General features: G+C 37.7%; 1 protein-coding gene across 1 annotated transcript in view; it reads right to left on the reverse strand.

Moving 5' to 3' along the window:
- Window positions 1-2,459: 2,459 nt before the first annotated feature.
- FAM171B (family with sequence similarity 171 member B) overlaps window positions 2,460-20,493 on the reverse strand; it is a gene marked incomplete at both ends in the record, with an annotated part of 31,242 nt that continues 13,208 nt past the window's right edge. The window contains 7 exons of the mRNA XM_080347058.1: window positions 2,460-3,795; window positions 4,062-4,185; window positions 5,004-5,120; window positions 9,022-9,189; window positions 11,018-11,176; window positions 11,472-11,564; window positions 12,281-12,514. Of these exons, the coding sequence (XP_080203184.1) occupies window positions 2,460-3,795; window positions 4,062-4,185; window positions 5,004-5,120; window positions 9,022-9,189; window positions 11,018-11,176; window positions 11,472-11,564; window positions 12,281-12,514 (2,231 nt within the window). The remainder of the gene's footprint in view (window positions 3,796-4,061; window positions 4,186-5,003; window positions 5,121-9,021; window positions 9,190-11,017; window positions 11,177-11,471; window positions 11,565-12,280; window positions 12,515-20,493) is intronic.

Here is a 20,493-nt window from a genome sequence, read left to right on the forward strand (position 1 = left end):
ATTTATCTTTGCAGATACAACTGCAGCAATAATTTCTCTCTATAGAATCTTGTGATCATATTCTGACACAGAAAACAAGATATGTATTTATTTTTAATATAAGACTCAACTCTAGAAAAGCCTTTTCAAGTGTTACCAGCAGCATAAGACATTATGCGAAAAATTCTAGCAAGTTACACACAGAAAAGTCGGCGGATGGGATCTCCAAAGCAAGCAAAGACGGCTGTCGCTTGACTGGCATGGAGAGAAGCAACAGCTAATGACAGCCTTGGAAAGGGTATCACCAGAACTGCAGCAAGTGCTCTCTAGAAAATCATTTAAATATTCCGTTAAAAGAAATGTCCGCACCCTCGTTTGGCAAGGGAGGAGCTACTATCTAGTAGAGATATCAATCCATGTATGATGGAGTGCCTGTTTTTCAGAAAACTTTATCATATCTTTCTTCCTACTACCGAGAAGCCCAGCAGCCAGAAACTCTTCCAAGAAGATCTGTTCTGTTCTGCCTTGCTTTGTTGGCTACAAGCTGAAGTGCCTCATTGATGTACGGCCTTTAAAGGGGCCATTTGGCACTACCGTATGTGCAGGGTAAAATTGTGACTAATCCAGATAGCCACAAAATCCTTTAGAATGATGGAACAGAATCAAACCCTGCCCTTTGCTCTTGATCAGCTGTCAGAGCTGAGGAGAAGCTGCGTGACATGAGTCTGTTTTTTGGCACTGTTACTTTGAAGTCCCAAAGTTATAACTGATCTTCTCAACATTTCTAATCTTTTTACTTTGGTGCCCAGAAACCTACCTGGATGCAGAGCGAGAACACTAGAGTGCAAAACTTCATTCCTTTGAACTCACATGAATTAAGTCATTTACAGGAGTCTGTATCACAATATCAGAGAATGTTAGGGATATTTCCCTACTCTTTAGTGTACTACAGGGCAGACAACAATTCAGATTCAGGCATCCTGGTATAGAACCTTAGCCAGGCTCCAAAGGAAATGTTTATAATGCTTTTTTAGGATGACTTATAATCAAACTGCCAAAGCCAAAATGCTGGAACTTATTTCACCAGGGAAACAACTTCAAAGCCACAGAAAGACATTTGATATACTATATGAAGCACATTAAGGGATACATCTACTTTTCTGTTAGCCAAAGTTGAAGCAATCACTTTGATGAGATAAACATTAAAAATAAAGAATATTCTGATGGCCTTTTCCTTCCTCTATACATATCTTAGTTACATTTCATGCATTCATGACTTTTGGTAAATTTAACTCTAAGATGAGTCGTAAGTACTATATATATTGCATTACAGACCAAATTTTGCAATTTGCTCTCATGTTCATAAAAACCCCCAACTTTTAAAGCCTGCTTAACCCCTCTGCAATGCACAACCTAGACAAAAGTAGCTCAGGCTGGCAAAATGTAGGCACATGAACCTCTGATGATCTTCCACTTTTTTTAAACATAAAATAAAAAGCAACCATGACAAACTTTCTTGCTAAGAAAAGTTGTTTCAAAGGCATAATTTGTCTAAGCTTGTGTATTTTGATTCTGGGCCAAACTCTAACTTACAAACCTGCAGGGATTCAAGAGTATGTTGTGGAGCTCAACTTGCCCAACAGCATGCAGAACGAAATATCTTAACTGACAACGAAACCGAGACAAGACACTGGGATCAGGAGTAGCAGCAGCTTTGAGTGCTACCAGAACCAGACCTTTTCTGCTGGATGTGGACACTTCATAGCAGATGCCAATCGTTAACGTCCACAGCTTGTAACAAAGCAGATGGGCAACATCTGAAGACAGCGTGGACCCTGAACTGCACTGGCCACAGAGCTCGGACAATTCCCGCTTCTGCCACTACTACATGGAATGGCAACCATTTGCACAGGGATGGGCACACAGGGAGGGCAGCAACGCTATGGAGCTCTGCTGGTAAATCCAACAGAGCTCGTCTGCTGGTGTTGTGGGACTAACGGATGAAACATTTTACATTATACAAAGAAGTAGGAACAGATCGCTAGAAAAGTTCACATATAAAATACTGTATAGATGGTCACATTGATTAGGAATAAGGCTGAGGAATGGCTTTAAGAATGCCAACACAACAGCAACAAGTACAAAAAAATTAAAAGGTGTGCCTACATTTCTCACCGTGCATTCCCAGAGGTGTGTCCAAGAATGACAGGCTAATTAAAATGTGGGCCTTCCCCATACTGCCAGCAAAATTAGGAACTGGAAAATCTTAATAGTAGCATTTCCCTGTTTTCAATTCACATTGAATATCAATTGCCCAGTTGAAGTTTAGTAACTCAACCAGTATATTAAAAAAAACCCAGTAACTTTGCTTATTACTGGAAAACAACATTTCCCTTGTAAACCCAACACTGCAGAATTACAGAAGAAGCCAAGAGGTCAATAACCAGCAAGGAGAGCAACACCACAAAGCACATTGTGTTTTAATTTATAGGAACAAGTGGCCGCTCCTCTCTTTTCTTCCAGATATTGGTTTTGCTATCTCTTTTTGTAATAGATGGTCTGTCCCTTTTTTTAGCAGAAGGGATACCAGATTCATGACTTACTGATACAGTTTTTCTTCTTAGACCTTCTTCATCATGCTGGTCCATGACTGGCCCGTTCCCTCCATCCAGAATGTGCCTCACAGCCTGGTCCTCTGGAGTGCAGACAGTGGTCCCACTTTCACTGCTACTCAGATCCAGATCTTCCAGGTCAAGGATCTTAGAATGCGGCATATTTTTAATGAAAGTTTTCTCTCTCTCCAGTTTCCTACTAGGATGATGCTCATTCATGTCCACACCAGAGTCCAGACTGGTATCATTACTCTCTGTTTTTCTGCCCTTTTTCAGATCTATGAAAGAATGCCTCACTTGAGCGATTGGCTTTCCATCCAGGGACACAAACCATGCTCGAGGGTGCGGAGATGGTTTTCCTTTAGAGAGTTCCAATAGTGTTTGCTCTGAAATACCTTGGAGTTCAGATGAAAATGGAGTCATTACAACAGCTTCATTCAATGTCCCAGGAACAGAGACAGACTCCAGTAAGCTGTTAGTGTACCGGCCCCAGTTTGATGTTTGTGAAGGTAAGCCCTGTTCAGTATCCAATGCACTGTTTTCATCTCTGCAGGCGGAAGGCTGTGGATGAGAGTGCACTGGCATTTTCGGTAATGTCTGCATGTAACTCTCGCGATTCATGGGTTCCACCATGGGGCTATACACTAACTGCCCTTTTCTTGGCAAAGTTGCTGATTTAGCAGGATGCAATTGTTCTGGAGAGTGGAAAAGGTCAGAGGTTTGAAGAATAGCGATGGGTTGATTGTAAACATGCATTAGATGTTCTGGGATATGGGAAAGCCCATACATCTCCTCTTTCACTGAAAGGTATCTGTTTGGGTCTTGAATGTCCCTAGGACCCTGGGAAGTAGCACTGCTGCTATGCTTCGGCTGCTGTAAATTCCTAAGTCCAGCATTAGGCTCCAATGAATGGCCTGAATTTCTTGCCTGACCAGTCTGACAGGATGACTGATAAGAAGCATCCTCTGTGTAGATTTTAAAGTTGTCTCGTGATTTTCCATCTTCTGTGTCTATAGACATCCTTCTTTGAGGGCTGTATGAAGAAATCTTCGGTGTATATAACTGTGACTTATCCTCCAACTTTAAAGACCCTTTGACAGCATTGATGTGATTTATGTGAGTTGTTGATGTTGTCTGGTCTTTTTTTATGATCTCCAGCTTAGTTGTATTTTTTTCCTTCTTTTGTGCCCGACCACATTTGTCCCTATGCAAAAGAGATATAAGGTGACTGTACAGCATATTAGGAAATCACTAGACTGTTGTCTACCAAAGCTGAATATTAGATTTTGGTAAAGAAGTTACACTGTACATCACAAACTTAAAATAAGGTTCTGTAATAACTGTAATTTTTGAAGCAATATTAGGCTACATATTATAGTTTACCTAAGGAAGTCTCAACTTCAAAAGACTCTTTTATCAACCTTAAATTCCATTCATGCTGAACTTCTTATAGCCTCTCTTTTTGCTTACCTGCAATAACAAAGAAGAACAGCAAAAAATCCAATGATAATGACAACAGTAGCTCCCAGTATGGCCGTAAGGAACACTGTGTGATAGGCTGTTATGTCCTTGGAAACCGCACTAATAATGGATTCTAGATTGTCAAACAAAACCAGGCAAGTATTAGTTCTCAAAAATATATGATTCCCCTTGATATGCAGAGCTGTAGCTAATGAATTAAACTGTAGTTTTCCAATGATTTTGTGTTCCTATGGCACTATGTTCATCCTTCCCTTTTCACCTTGCTATCTCAGCAAACTAGTAAACATACGAACAGAGGTTACAATATAGTAGATCTTCAAAGGATCATCTCAAGTACTAACACCTTGTCATGACATCTACTCAATTTCAGTCAAATTACCTTTGTATTAGTTGTCCAAACTGACTTTGAAACATGGTCTATGTTTTCTATTTAGTGCTTCTGTTGGAAAGTATTGGTTTTAAATTTTGACATAATATTTCTCCAATAAGAATCCCTTCATATGAATTTCCAAAAAATGCAACAAGTCTACATAAACCAGAATCCACTGGGATGGTTCTACCCAAGTCTAATTTTCTTGTTTTATTTCCTCGTGTCATATATGATCCTCAATACTAAGAGATACAGCCCTGCTGATTTTTAGACTCTAAAGTCACAGCTCTCTTGCAGGCTTCTTCCAAAAGGTGGCGACAGAATAAACATGTAAGTTCAAATAAGTACAGTCTAGACTTTGCCCATTACAACATTCGAAGTTCTAGGAAATGGTTACATGCACAAAGACACACTAGCAGCATTCAAACAAAAGTTATCTAACTGTTGAAACTGCATGTCATTTTTTCCTTTCTGTTGTAAATAAAGCAATCAAGCTAACAGCCTTATGATACATTTTAAGTTGGGTTACTCAGTCATTTCTTTGCCAGTTGTTGCAGTACCTTTTGTTCCAGGCAGTGGAGCTGCTATCCAGTAGCCCAAGTGTTGAGCAGTGTATGTCCAAACTAACTGACCATCTGCTTCCTTCACCATTCCCAGCCCACGGCTTACCCAAGCACCTGGAAAAGAAAAAAAAAAGGCAAAATATTATAAATGCCATGTAGGATTCTTACAGAAGAACCTCAAACCATTAGCAATTAAGCTATTATCAAAAATACACAAGGTCACAAGAAAACCTGAAACTTCTGACCTACACACTATTCATTACACAGCTTTAGCTAAACACACAAACTTTCTCTCTTGACAATTTCATTGTAAATGTCCCAGTGTGGACATTTACTTTGAAACTAAGCACCAACATTACTTACCATAATTAATTTAATATAATTCATTTTCCATTAACAAGTGTCTTTCATAGATATGCACACAAATCATTTGAAAAAATCAGATTATATGAGCTTAAGCATGTATGAAGGCCACTACTAAAAAAAAAAAAGATCAAGGAGCAGGTAATTTAAGCATACGAATACAACTTCAACATTGGCAGCACTTAGTGGAAAAGCATTTTAATATAATAAACTACAATAGGATAAACAATGTTTGTCTTGAGTGCTTCTGTCCTGCTCCCTGCCCCAAGGCAGTAACAGTTCAATTAGCCTAAGGAAGGTCTATCATTAGGACACAGATCCGACACCATCTGTTTGGCAATGCAAAGGACAAGTATCATGTTATGCCAGCTTCTACAAATAATAAAATCATGCAGTGGAAGAGACAGAATTGTACTGAAAGCACTTGACCACATTTCTTATGGGCCATCTGTGAAATTCTCAAGACAGAAAACAACCTCATAAATAACCTTACATTTTCAAAAGCAAATATTGAGAAGAAGGGAGAATGACTAGTTTTTTTAGAACAACAATAACCAAAGCATGCAAACAGTATAATTCATGTAAGCCCTGTAAGTTTCATTTTCCTCCAGGACCTTTCTTTCAGCAAAGCAAAAAGAACTATCTACCAGACAGGAGATAAAGATGAGAACTGACAACATGCCATGTATGCACACAGACACACACACAGTATCATTCAGCAGTAAAACTTGCAGCCTCTCCTGGTGCTTGTGTGGGCTGGCAGAGGGAACAGCAGCCACCACCTGCAGAGGTGGCTTCTCAGGTACCTGGAAAACCCCTTGGCCAGACTCAGGAGCAACACCCCCCGAAGGGTCTTCCACCCTGAACTCTCATATGGATGCAACAACAACAGATCCTCAAATTCTCTGTCCCATCAACTCTATGTCAGGATGTCACTATACTCCAAAACTATTGTTTTACAAGTACAGAGGGTGGGCTGCTTACAGGCAGATTTTAAAAAAAAAAAAAAAACCACAAACAAAAAAACCCATAAATCAACACATACAAAAGGCAAAAAAATGTCTAGGTCTCCAAAAGTTCTATCTTGACTGACCAAATCTATAAGAAGCTGCACAATCTTTGCCGTCCTCTTCTGTAAATTATATCTTCCTCCAATACACTCCACAGAAAACAGAACGTATTAAAAGAAACGTTAACATCTGATTTATGAGTAAGCATATATTCACTATGATTTACTGGCAAACACAGGGATACTGTTCCCAATTAAATGTTGCAATGCAAGCCTTCTTTTTTTAATTCTATTAAATCCCACATAATACTTTTGGTACTAATGAGGCAATAATTTAGTAGAAATGAAACCACATTCAATATAGATCAACAAATTCTGCATTTACAGCAGCTGGAATATAGTTTCAAAAGCTCATTTTCCTGGAACAATCTCAGTACTATGACACTTTGAGTAACCCCAGGGAATGCTGCACGAGCAGACATGCAAAAGCAGTTTCTATTTTTTTCTGGCGCATGCGGATCAGTCTACAGAACATCAAACACAGATCTTTTCCTTTACCCCTAACAATACTGACATGGAAGCCCTGATTATCATTATGACATATTACCCAAGGACTTCAGAGTGTATAGGTGAGTGTAAGCATCTTGCTGGGGACATTCCACATGCAACATCCTGGGTGCCAGAGCCTCATCACTCAGTGCAGTGACAGCTCTTCATCTGAGTGGGGGCTGTTGCTCCTTATGGATGCTCCCAAATGCTTGCTGGAGAGCTGAGGTGGTCAGCTGTCCTCAGTCACCTGAACCTTGACTAAGGAATGCCTTGATATTACCCAGTTACCTTCAAAAGTAGTTCGCACATGTCAGATCAAAGGTAGAAGAAACATATTTAAGAATACATATTCAGAACAGTGAATACTGCTGCAAATTTTCACTGCAGAGAAGAGTTAAGGAAGTGGAAGAAAAAATGGGAGTTATGCCCGAAATGTCGCTCCTTGTCCAGAGCCCTTGTTCTCTCCTCAGCAAGCAGCAGTGAATGCTCCATGTGAACACCGCAACTCAGTGAGCACCCATCACAAACAATTTACATTCACAGAACCTTTATCAGAGTCCAAGAGGAAAACAACTACTGTTTTAATTGTTTTTACTGGGTCAGCATGCCACATTCCTGCTCTTGCTCTATCCCTAAGGCCAACACACCTAAGTAGGCACGTTGAGTAGGTCCCTCAACACTCACACACACCTTACCCTGGTTTATACTCTAACCTGACCCTGTGCCGAGCTGCTCTAGCTCTGTCAACTTTTATTTTTAATAATGTTGTTGACCTAAGCTTTCTGTTTAGTGAGTTAAAACAGCTCAGCTTTAATTTTCCATTTAGCTATAACTTTATTCAGCATGACTGTAGATAAGAGTAGCAGCAAACAATCATTGAAGCTTATAGAACATTTTAAAAATAAGTACCAAGGCCTAATTTTGTTCTGAAACTGTTTTTTGTATTTTCAGGGAATACTGTTTAATTTAATTGTATTGATTTTGAGAGCAGAGGAGCTGGCAAAAGTGGCTGTGGCAGTAAGGAATTAAAACACATTGTGCTATTTGACTATGTCAGACTAACCCCGCTTTTTTGATGAAGAATGATATCTCTTATCACCAGTTAGTCCTCTGAAGTCTAGGTGTATAAATGGACTTAATCTTTTATGTCAAAATTATTTTATTAATTCTCTCCCCATGAGACAACCTAGCCAATTTTTTATTAGCATGTTCTTAATTCAAATTAATGTTCTTTGGTTGTCCTTCATTACAATGAGTTTATTTCTTGAACATGTAAACAAAGCTTTGTCAGAGTTTGTTTTCTCCTGTACTTTCAACAGTTGAATAACAGCTTTTTGCCTTAGTAAGGAGTAAGACACTTACCTCTTCACTTGCATATTTCAAGATGAAGCGTGATGGCAAGTATAACGTACAATGTAAGGCAATCAAGACACTAATGCACACACACCTAATACAGGACATTCAAATGGGATAAGTGTATGTCACTGTTTTAGTCACTGTTGACTAAAATTAGACATGAAGGGATGACAAAAGGTTTAGAATGTCTAATCCCCAGCCTCTTCTTCCCATGCATACTGTAAGAACTATGTTGTTCCCTTTGATAACTCTTATTGACCCCTCATTTCACTTTCTCAATTGTTTTTGTTAAGTAATGTCTATTCCAGTTTTAGCATCAAAGGATCTTTAGAGCTATATGCTATGAAACAGAGCATCCAAATCTTTAAATCTGATTTGTTTTCTTTTAAGAAAGCATTCACAAAAATACCAGGCTTAAAATTTAACATCACTCAAAATGTAGGTTCCCTGAATCCTCAGCCTCCCAAGAAAATAAAAATCCATTACATTAAACATTTGTTCAATAGGAAGACTAACGAATTTTACCAAAGCTTTTTGAAGTAATGAAAGCAGGGAAATTCCTTTGAACAATTCAGGCTAGTCAATCAAAAACCAATACAGAATCCCTAATATAATTGGTGACTATTTACCACTACTTCACATATATTAGTGCCATCACTGTTCCATGACAAAGTGTCATGTGCCCAAAACTATATACATGTGCTATAACGCAGAATAAAAATTACTTAGCCCACTTACCAGTTTTCATATCAAATGTCCATGCAGGTATAGCATCTCCTGATTTTACAGTACTTGTGGGAAGAGGAAGTGTGATCTGAATGGGACCATTGACCTTCAGTTCTTTCCCAGACAAAAGAATGTTTACGCATATTGCAGCAAGAGGAGCTAATTCCATGCTTTTGAAACCTGAATATGAGAAATATCTCATCGGTAATTTTCCATTCATAATGTATTTTTTAAAAATATTTAAAATTAAGACTATATCCTCTTTATAAACAAAGGCAAGCCCTCATGCACATCCAGCTACAGTCAGCTATCACCAAATTGGTCAAAGAAAAATCAACATTTCTGCTCTTCTGGACTTTCAAAATTTTATTATTAAAATAAACCCCAGTCATTTCTACACCAAATCTGTAAAAGAGAAACAGACTTTTGACATACAGGTTCAATGCTGACTGTAGAACCAATGATTAGGCAAAACTTGGCCTGTGGGTACGCGAAGAAGAGATTGCAAAATAGATAACCTATGTCAAATATAAATAAGATTTTTTTATATAATTGCAATATACACAGCACTGAATCAAATGGAAGACATGCAACCATGACTGCTGCCTTTCTCTATAGTTAATCAGTCCTCTTAAAGTTTCCTGTAAGGATTTCTAATTTAGCAGTTACAATTAACAGAAGAGTTCATCTTGAGGCTTGTCAAAGCACTCAGAGGAAACGTTGCATATACAGAGCTTTACAATGCAGCCTGAAAGTTTGTTTCCTTTGTTTTTCTTACACTAATTTGCAAATATTTCAGAATGCACAATATGACAGGATGGTGGAAGAAGCTGAAACAGAATTAGTAAGTTCCAGAATAACGTTAAATCTATGCAAGCTGTTAGAAGCTGGTTGTGAGAAAGCTCCTGATGCATCAGATATCAATTAGCTTCCACCTGCCTTAAAAGGAAGCCTATTCCTTCAGGAATATATGAATAATTTAAAACACATGTCAGACAGATTGAAAGAAAAACTCAAAGGGGAGAAACCACTGCTTATTCTCTTATGTTTTACATTTAATGAGGTGAAATATAGGTAAGAAAGGTTCACAATATGTAAGTCATGATATAAATATATGTGATTTTAATTCAATTAAAATTAAAGAAGAGAGCATGACACATTCAAACAAGCCATACAGTGGCCTCCTTCTGCGCTGCAATGAATTTAAGAGCCTCATGGCTTCAGGTCCACTGGGAACAGAAAGAAAAGAACAAAGAAAGATGACTGCACAGAGTACAATCTACCAGAGATTACTGTATTTATGCAAATTAAAGAAGGATCTGATAGAATGACAAATACAAAAAGATCCAAGTGCATATAAGCAGAGTTATAATGACTCATGAAACAACTTACTGCTTTTCCAGTGAAACAGATGCGCAAAAACGTTATTGCAATTGTGCTCTCTATACACAGTGACTACTTGGTGTCAAACAGGCTTCTGCAGATTAACTGTTTGTGAGCCAAATTAGAGCTTCTATTCAGTCATCATGCTCAGTGTAAAGCTCCCAGAGCAAGACATTCTAGTGACAATGCAGAAATCCCACAGCTGAAAGCGACTGCTGCAGTTTCACTGATATCTTTCTGTAGGTTCACCTAGTTTATGCTTAGCCATAACCGTATTTTTAAGGTGTTTACTAAACCAGTTCCACAGTCTCATGAAACCCTGAACACATACATACATACATACATACACATATAAAAAGCAGACTCTGAAGGAATATTTCAGTGTATAAGATATATGTTATGTTCTCATACCACACAGAAGCGAATAAAGAGTAACATCAGTTATTTACCTGTTGTGTTTGTAGCTTACTCCTATAGAACAAAGCTTTGTGATTTCATGCCATAAAAACAGGCTAAGGCCCTTTTAATTGAAGTGTATGTTTTTCTGAATCACTGTGCACTCATATGCATTATAATTTGAAGATTTCTTCTTCTAAAAAACTTCTTAAACAACACGGTTACATACCTGATTTATTTAGAAGAATTCCTGTTGTATAGAGAAAGCTGTCCTCTTTTAAAAATTGCTCTGGTGCTGTTAGATAGGCTGTAACATTTGTAATATGGTGATTTGTTGGAAGCTTCATTAAAAATTTTGGAAACTGAACACTTGGTTGAGATTTGGCATCTGTAAGAAAGTAATACTCTGTCTTAGCAATGGCGAAACACACAAACAGTGGTTTTATTACTGCTCAGAAATCCATTCAGCATAACAACTTGTTTTCACCCATTTTCTCCATGGTTTGTATATTTCTAGTCTAGCACTTGTCACAGCCACACATACAGCTACACAATTAACTGAAAATCTGGCATTGAGTAGATAGGTATTATATGAGAATATTAACATGCTTAATTTTTTTTGGTATGTGCACAGATGGTTATCACAAAGTGTTTAGATTATCGTCTGCATACACTGAACTTACCAGACAGTTTTCCAGTAATTAAGACAATATCTTCGAACAGCCGCAGATTTGCTTGCCTTTGTGGGAATAACGAAAGTGTCACAGAGGAGTATACTGTGGAAAGTGATAATATCTGTTACACTGTGCAACCCAAAGAAATCCTGTAAGATCTCAGAATCTGAAGGAACAGTGAATAGAGCATTTGAAAAAAAAGCGTTTATGAAGACTGGATAAATACATAACTCCTGTTGTACAGAGCAGGGATTTTAGTGGACAGGCAGGAAGACCTGTTGTATGTTCGCTACTGTCTTATGCCTTCTGTGGATAAATGAGTGGCTGAAATACTTAAAAGCCCATCTCTTTAAAAAAAAAAAAAATATAGCACTTTTCTAAGATCATGCAAGAATTAAACAGGAAAACTTGTGAGGAAACACTGCTGAAAGGAAGCTCTAGTAACAGGTTATACCTGTTACACACCACTCAGAGCATTGGTGCTCTAGGAATCAGTAAAGACAACATGATTTTTGTCAAAACACATTATCAGCCCTTTGCTAAGCTTAGGTAAGCAATTTCTCAGAATACACTCACGGTATCGCAATATAATCTACTTAAGAGTTAAAAAGGGCTATTTTCTGTTTTACAACAATAGGAATTTTGACAAGTTTGACAGATTATTCACCCTTACATCTGCACTGACAGGCACTGCCTCCCTTGCCTGACTTCATTCCGTCATTGTCAGTTGACAGTAATTATCTAGACTGCTGAGGAAGAGAGAAATTTAATTAGCGACAGATACAGTTTAATAATAGGACTGTAAGACGCTTACGTACTTGGCATTCTCGCAGTCTTCCAAGGCAAAGGTGTTAACATGTAGCCATCCTTGTATGATATGATAGTTAAACTTAATCCTAATTTGTAGGGAACTTTTATTAGTACTGCTCCATTGTTTCCAGTAAGAGTAGAATTTGTCTTCGTGTAGTTGACAAACACTTCTACAACCGCTTGTCGCAGGTACTGATGACTGATGATGTCATTCACTTGAACTTTTAGCGTAAAAACAGATCCTATTAACAGAAAGAAAAAAACAGGAGGTCATAATACATCATAACTAAGGACCATACCTTAAATTTGTAAGGAAGTCCTAGAGTTTAGGCCTTAGCTTTTCATCCACTGTATGGTGGATCTCTGTCTCAACGAAGGGTAAGCTCCGTATGATTATCCCTCCCTTTGGCCAATTATACACCATGGATAAAAAGGAAGAAAACACCCGTGAGATGGTGCACAAAGATGCCAAAAAAGTGTTTAGAAAACTCAGCAAATATAACACCTAACCAGGTAAAACAAACAAACAAACCCCAAACAAACAAAAAAAGCAACCAAAACAAAATTACAAAGCAATTCTTCCCCTGTTGTTTAAGCTTGAACAATGCATCTGTGACAACACGAGACCCAATGTGCCTTGCAAGTGCTCTGCGGTATCGCACCAATATCACAGCTGGTCTTGTTATCCAGTGTAACCCCTGGCTTGGGTCACACAGTTAAGGATGGACCTTGAGTTTCTAAAAACAGAGAACCTCATGTCTACAGACTGTGGGATAACACACTTATGTGTAAAATTATTATAAAGTACCCAAATGCATCCAGATACTTGGACTGTTTTAATCATCTCCCACCAGACTTACATTTCTGGTCTAGTTTTCACCTTTCTGTATTGCGACTTCTATATAGTATCTGTCCGCTGCTAATTAGAGGATCTGAGTGTCTTGCAGAGATCATATTACAGTGATGAGTGGTATGTTGAAAATAGCAGGCCTGCTTGAACAACAGTCTCAAGATGCTCTGAATTGCATTTAATGTGTCTCTCACCTTGACTGTAAATAAACTATTAGGGAGTCTTTTCATAAACAGAAGGTACATGGAAATGGACAGAAAAACCATGTTATTTCCAGTGTGAAACTAAGTTATTATCATAAATTAAAATACCTACAGACCACCATTAAAAATATTTCAAATAACATCAGTTTTCCAGTATTTTGATTACAGACGTACTACTATTCAACACTACTGCATTACTTTATACCCAAATATTTTCAGATACTTCAGTTATGAATATGCATTTCTATTTAGGTCAAATGTCAGGCTAAGTTTGTTTGAAATTTCTCTACATAAAATCATAGTTCAATTTCTTTATGTTATCTCCTCTAGAATTGAGATTGACATTGCACCAAGAGACTACTACCATTGACCTTGATTTAAATGAAATGGTCTGGAAAAGCCAAGTGCAATCCATCAAAAAAAAAAAAGTACACATCCAAATTAGGCCTCTCTGAAATAAGTATTTATTTACATCTATTGTATGCATGGATCATACCATCTATTAAAGCAAAAAATAACCCACACACAACAAAAGCTACATTAATTTATTACTACTTATTGCACACGCAGCAAAGCTTAGCAGCTGAGCCGGTTTGATTCTCTATCGTGTTATAGAAAAGTCTACATCTTCTTTTGCAAATTAATATGTACTTTCAAAAAAAAAAAAAGAAAAAAATATCCCAGTAGTACTTCAATATATTTTGATGGAATTGAACAGAAAATGTACAATAATCTTAGAACAATGTCATCTGTCTTTTTTTCCTTATGCATGATATTTCAAGAATAAAAATGCTTTTAAATTGCTGTTGCTAGAGAGTTTTAAAATCATGTAATAATAAAAAAAAAAGTCACGTAAGCAAATTATGGCTGCTAAACAGATCTTCCAAGGACTGACCCAGCTACACATGTACTAGTGTGATTCTTGGAATACAAGCCATTTGCCCTTGGCCAATGACAATTTAAAAGGCTACTAAACAGGGAAGCAGACTGTGTACAATATTCTGACCCTGTAATTGCTTGACTGCCAGGAGTATCTTGTGAAATAGTATTTAAAAAAATAAGAAATTCAGCAGTACAAAATTCAAGCCCATGCCAGTAGGAACCAGTACCAGAAATGCTTTGTATAAACTAGTATTTTAACAGCTGGAGTCAAGTCAGGAGAAAAAGAGTCTATTATTAACAGCTGAAATAAGTTGTAAAAAAAATGAAAACCTAGAATGTACTCAGAAAGACACTTTCTTTCAATCATTTCACACTTTTAATGTGTATTTTTCCACTTCCTGCTAACAAAAAGCCTAATGAAAACACAGGGGTGGCAGAATTGCTACAGTCCTCCTCCAGCTGGTAGTAAATTCAAAGGCTATTTTTTGCAAAAATATTTCTTCCTCTCATCTCCCTTAGTCACAGCCATATTAAAACCTACTGTTTTAGAGGCCTTTGGTTGAAAAAAAGACTGCAAAAATGTAGAAAGCTATACTATCTTCACTCTCATAATGAACTGAGAAATATCATGGTCTGCTTTTAGCCACACTCAACTTTCATTAGTTCTTTCTCCTTTGGGTTCAGAAATTGCCATAGCATTTTTCAGAACTGGTACTCTGTGTGAGGCGGTGATGAGAAGATGCAGAAGCGCGGCTGTAGATGCAGCCTGCAGTCCCGGGGGGGTTACTTACACAAAGGCCTCCCATGTGAAAACAGACACAGCCTTGTGCAACACCAGCTCCGAAAGAGTAATTACCTGCGTATCACGGCTGTATGTGAGCAGTGCTTACTCACGTGGAAAACTCTCACTTCACACCAGCTCATATTAAGACAAAGATTAAAGGAGACTTGATCCCCAGCTCTCTTTGCTTCTGCCCTTACCAGACAAGAGTCTTTCTGACAAAGGAAAGCACACCAAACGGCTGGGAGTTCTTCCCTCCCTGCAAGTCATATACACAAACAAATAATTAACATTTCCTACTATCAACCAGAATATGCTCTGCCAACAAGTCACTTGAAGCTTCTGTGCAATCTTTCAATATCTTGACAGTAACAGGGCAGAAGACAATATTATGCCTCAGAATCTAAATGCTAGTGAAATGACAACATATACAAAATTCCAGCTAAAAAAGCCAGAACTCAACAGAAACAACAATTTTCCTCCCCCCTCCCAGTCACATTCCACTACTGTTTTGTGTAAAGTGGAGTGTACCAGAGCATCCTATAGCAGTCCTGAGTTATTAACAACGTCCTATTGACGCTCACAAAATCTAATTTGTAAAGAAAATCTTGCTTCTTAATTTTTGTTGTTATAAACACCTTAAAGCACGAGTCCTTAAAGACACTTTTAAGTCTCAACTATGACTGAGACTGTTGTAGGGGTTTTTTTAATCACAATAAAATGTACTGAAAAATATTTCAGATGCAAAAATGAACTGTTGGTAAACTGTTTAACAAAGCCAAAGCTGATAAATTAAGCAATAGATGAAGTTTGTGGTTTTCTTCTCATCACTTACACTTGCTAAACACAAGTGGGTCAGCTGTATCACAATATTAAATAGATTTGACAGAACTCCTACAATTAGAAGAACGAACTCAGTCTTAGCTAATTTGATTTGTGCTGCCTCAGAGGAAGGGAGATTTGTCTCGTGGCAAGTCCGCTGGAAATGCCAGCTTCTACGACATTTAAACATTTGCTGATAAATGTTCAGACAAATGCAGCAGTTATTGAGACAAAGAGAAACAAGGCCTTCTACCACATTTAGCTACTTCAGAAATGTCACAACAGTAAAATGACATTTCATTTCTTCCAGCAACAACATCTAATGCCTGCAATTTAGCTTCACATCACAGTCCTAACTCAGAAATCATATCACAGAATTAAGCCAAAGGACTGCTCGGAATTTCAAGCCAGGTACAAAATGTAACACTGCAAAAAAAAAAAAATCTCTGTTTATAATACCCCTGTGTAATTTGTTCCTAATTCTTTACATGCAGATAATCATGTCATCTGGTTTCCATATTTATCTGAGATTTAATTAACATGGTCAAGGCCAGAGACCTTACAGGCACCAATATGTTCCAAACTACACATATTATTAACTGTGAGATACAGCAGCAAACACACACACACAGGGCACTGCCTGGGAAATATTCCTACACATTCTGCAACTCAGTCCTAAATCCCTTCTCCTATTCCTCATTAAGGTCCTGTGGCAAAAGACGTTCTACACCTCAAAGGAGGCAGCTACTCTTCTCAAGCACACAGACAGTTACTCAATTAAGCAATTATCTTATGGAGTGGAGGGAACAGTAACTACAATTAAATTATTCATTAGTTCCTTCCTTAGGAGGAGACTTTTCTTGTGGTTGCCTAGAGAATGTTCAAACTCATGCCAGAAAAGGCACATGCTTACATGTGTTTTATGGAAACTGCCTACACTGTGTTAGCTGCTCTTGGCTAACCAGACAGATCAAATGTGTGCTGTGCAATTTGCTTGGTCTTAGCTGACTGAACAATCATTTTCTCCATCTTTTATATTCATAGAACACCATATAGTTTGGCTTAATATAATTAAGGATATGAAAGGTGCACTGATCTGTAAAGAAGAAATTACATGTTCTAAGAACATCAGGTTTTACTATCCGCTGCAATACTGCATGTGTATCACCACTAGGGAAGAGGAGGAAAAAAAAAATTAAAAAATCAATGAAATATATATAATCTACACAGTCACACATCTGGCTTTAGTAAAAAAAGGTCATATAAAACAATCCTCCTGCCCATCAAGCACAACCATTACTTCTTAAAATTTCCTTAAAACTACAGAAATGCCAGTGCCAAACTATAAAAGCATACCTATAAAAAGTAAAAGCCTGTTATACCTTTAAAGCTCATTAACAATCCATGTATGTGAAGGTGAGCTGTGGCAGCAACTCACTGCCGCAGGGATGGTTTAATGCTGAAGCCAGCCCTCCTCAGCACAGCGCACGTCAGCCCGCGGTTACCTTTTGTTCTTTATTAGGGTATAATACATTGACACTGGACACATTTTTCTGCCTTGCATAGTGCATTAAAATGACATAATAGGTGACTCCTAAACCCTAGGAACTATTTTATGGCTATATTCTGACAGTTATTGTCAGACATGAGGATAAGCTCTCTGAGCAGTTTTCAATTTGCTTCTCGTAGCTATCAGATAACCTGCAAATCTCATTAATAACCCCTACATCCTAATGTAGCCTTCGTTTGGTAGCTATCAGTGGTCTTTAATGCTGCCTTACTCCACAGTCATTTATAGACATTTATATACAGATGGGCATGTACATGTATGATGACATTTCTAAGTCTATGCAAACAGTTGTGTATGTTCCAAACTGCTAACAGAGTATCTCATTTAAAAACTAATTATGTGATTCTTTATAAAGAAGTTTAGATGCTATTTATATGCTGCTCCTCTGATTCAAAATAATAGCATAAGATAAATGCAAAAAATTATTTTTCCTCCCTAAAATGACATAGGAATACTACTAAAATAAGAAACACTGCAAATGTTTTGCCCTCTGCAATTTAAACTTTGTCTTTGTTAATTAGTTACAAGTACAATCTACACATTTTATTCTCAACACATTTTAATTGAACTGAGAAGCTAAGAAGCTCACACGGTTCACAAAAGGCCTGAGGAAATTCAGCAAACAAATACCTAACAAGCAGTAAAAATCATTTTCTCTGGAAAAGAGTATGTTAGATTTTCCTAAGAATGACATACACACAGGAGAACAAACATAATCATCCTACCTGGCTACAAAGAAACAAACACTTGAAAGTTGACAACCAGCTGACAGTTTCATTCGTGCATTTAGCAAAGGGTTAAAAGTTGTACCACCCCTCTCCAGAAACACTATGGGAGTTAAAACTTTCATCTAATTAGCAAACAGCCCTGTAACTACCTGGCAGAGAACCTGAGTGCATAAGGACAGACCCGGGTTACAGCACAGCTAAAAGTCGCCCCTGTTTAGGTTGATCTTTAAGCAAAATGACAGCATGATAAGCCTAATTTTAAAGCAAGTGCAGACCGCTCCTTGAAATGCACTTGGGAAAAAGAAGAGATTGGCATTGTACTGCCACACGTCAGGGTTGATGTTCACTAGTGTTTGACTATGGAGACTGACAGAGAACTGCTTTCAGATAATGCAAAATTGTAAAAAAATAAGTATTAAATAAATTGGAGCCCAGAGCTAATTAACGTTTGCTCCATTTGTATATGAACAGCCAGTCCTGTGAAGGCAATACCACTGCATAATCTATACAGCACAGTTCTGTAGCTTCACACTCCCTTAAAATATTTTAATGCAAAATAGAACATTAAGATGTATATTTAAAAGAACAGCTTTGGAAAAAAAAATGCAGTGGTGCAGAATATATTACACACTTCCACGGACAAAGCAGCAAAACAGGGTCTGGGAAAGTAGGACACCACGGTATTCCCATTGCCCTATTTCTAGTCAACCAATTTCCACAGAAGCCATCAACAAAATCTCAATCATGAAGGAGCTAAGGCTAGATCCTGGGGGGACAAGCAGTGCCTTTTACACAGCAAAAGGCTGTTACAGGCATTTTACAGGAGACAGTTCAATCCCATCTAGTCAAATGTAGGTGTCTCCAGCAAGCACTTGCTTCATTTGAAGATAAACTGTAACAGATTAGAAATTAGAAAAAAATTGAATACACTGTTACCTAAGTGGGGGATTCGTCACCCATCAGGCTGCTCTGGAGAGCTTTTGCTGGGGAAAAAAAAAATCTATTCTAAATCTGAGAGCATTCCAAACATTTTCTTTTACATTTGCTTCAAATAAAGCGTTATTTCAGATACAGAGAAACACTTCCTTCCATCAATAGTATATGCTGTGAGAGGCACATGCAGACCACAGTGTCAGAGTCCTTAAGCATCTGTATATTGGTTAGAGGAAAAAAAAAAAAAGAAAGAAAAGGAATTATTTGCTATGAGCTCATTCATGTCGATGCCTGCACTATTCCAGCACACACCACAGTCTTCAGGTGGCCCTTCTTCCCGCCTTACTGGGAAAAACCAAAAATAGTACTTCAGAAAACATTTCGTGCTCTATCCTGCCTCCTCAGTTCCAAATCAACAGTGGGCTGCATCTCTTGAAACAACTGGATACATTTGCTTTTAAGAGCTGAGCAAAAGAGCAACATAGGAAAAGACATAAACCAGTCTACTGTAGCCTCAAACAAAAACATCTCATCCTTGCTCCCATCGCTTTTGATTTCTGAAAACTATCTTCCCCAGTTCCTATTTCTCCAGGCTCTCACGCTGCCCTCCTGTCCTGGCCGAGCTCTGCTCAGTTTCCTTTCTCCTAGCATCTGCCCCATCCCCAAGACCTCCCCGTGACAACAACTCCTCATAATATTTTAGCCCATGACATCACAGATCACAACAAAAGATCAATACTTTTCTAAAGATCAGGTTTTTCGCAAGCTTCATAAATAAAAAGAGATTGATAAATGCGTTACGTAAAATTCAATGCATTGAGTCAAACCCATCTTTAAATGGTGACTTCAAATCTAGGGGAATGACAAACTACAGAGGGTTGCCTGTGGCAAATTAGCACATAATCCAGAAAAAACTTCAAGGGTCTAAGAAAATTAGTAGGTCAAAGACTAACTATTCATTTAGTTCAAAACAGACCCAAAATCCAGTTTCATGTTATAATAAAACCATATCAAACAGTACGGAGAAGCCGACCAACTACTGAAATACTGGAGAGGGTGTTCTCTATTTTACAGATAAGAACAAGGCCTCTTTCCCTTCTAAAAGAGATTTTGGTAGCAAATGGAACTAAAACAAAAAAATAATCACACTACTTTAGAAACAGACTGTTTTTCTCAGGTATACATTCTAGTTTTTGGTGGGTTTTTTTTCCCAGCAAAAATATTTATAGACTTAGCACCATTTCTTTACATAAAATTAACACTGAATTTTTACCGATGTTTTTATTAAAAACAAATGTTCATTGAATTTATTTACTTACAACAATCTTGTTTCATTTAAACAGAATAATTTTCCTTTTTTATGAACTTATTTCATGGATTTACACTTCGTATGTATGTATGTGTGTGCATATATAAACACAAATATTAAGCAAAAACACAAGAGGAAAGGAA

This window comes from Nesoenas mayeri (assembly GCF_963082525.1).
Source record: "Nesoenas mayeri genome assembly, chromosome: 6".
NCBI lineage: Eukaryota > Metazoa > Chordata > Aves > Columbiformes > Columbidae > Nesoenas > Nesoenas mayeri.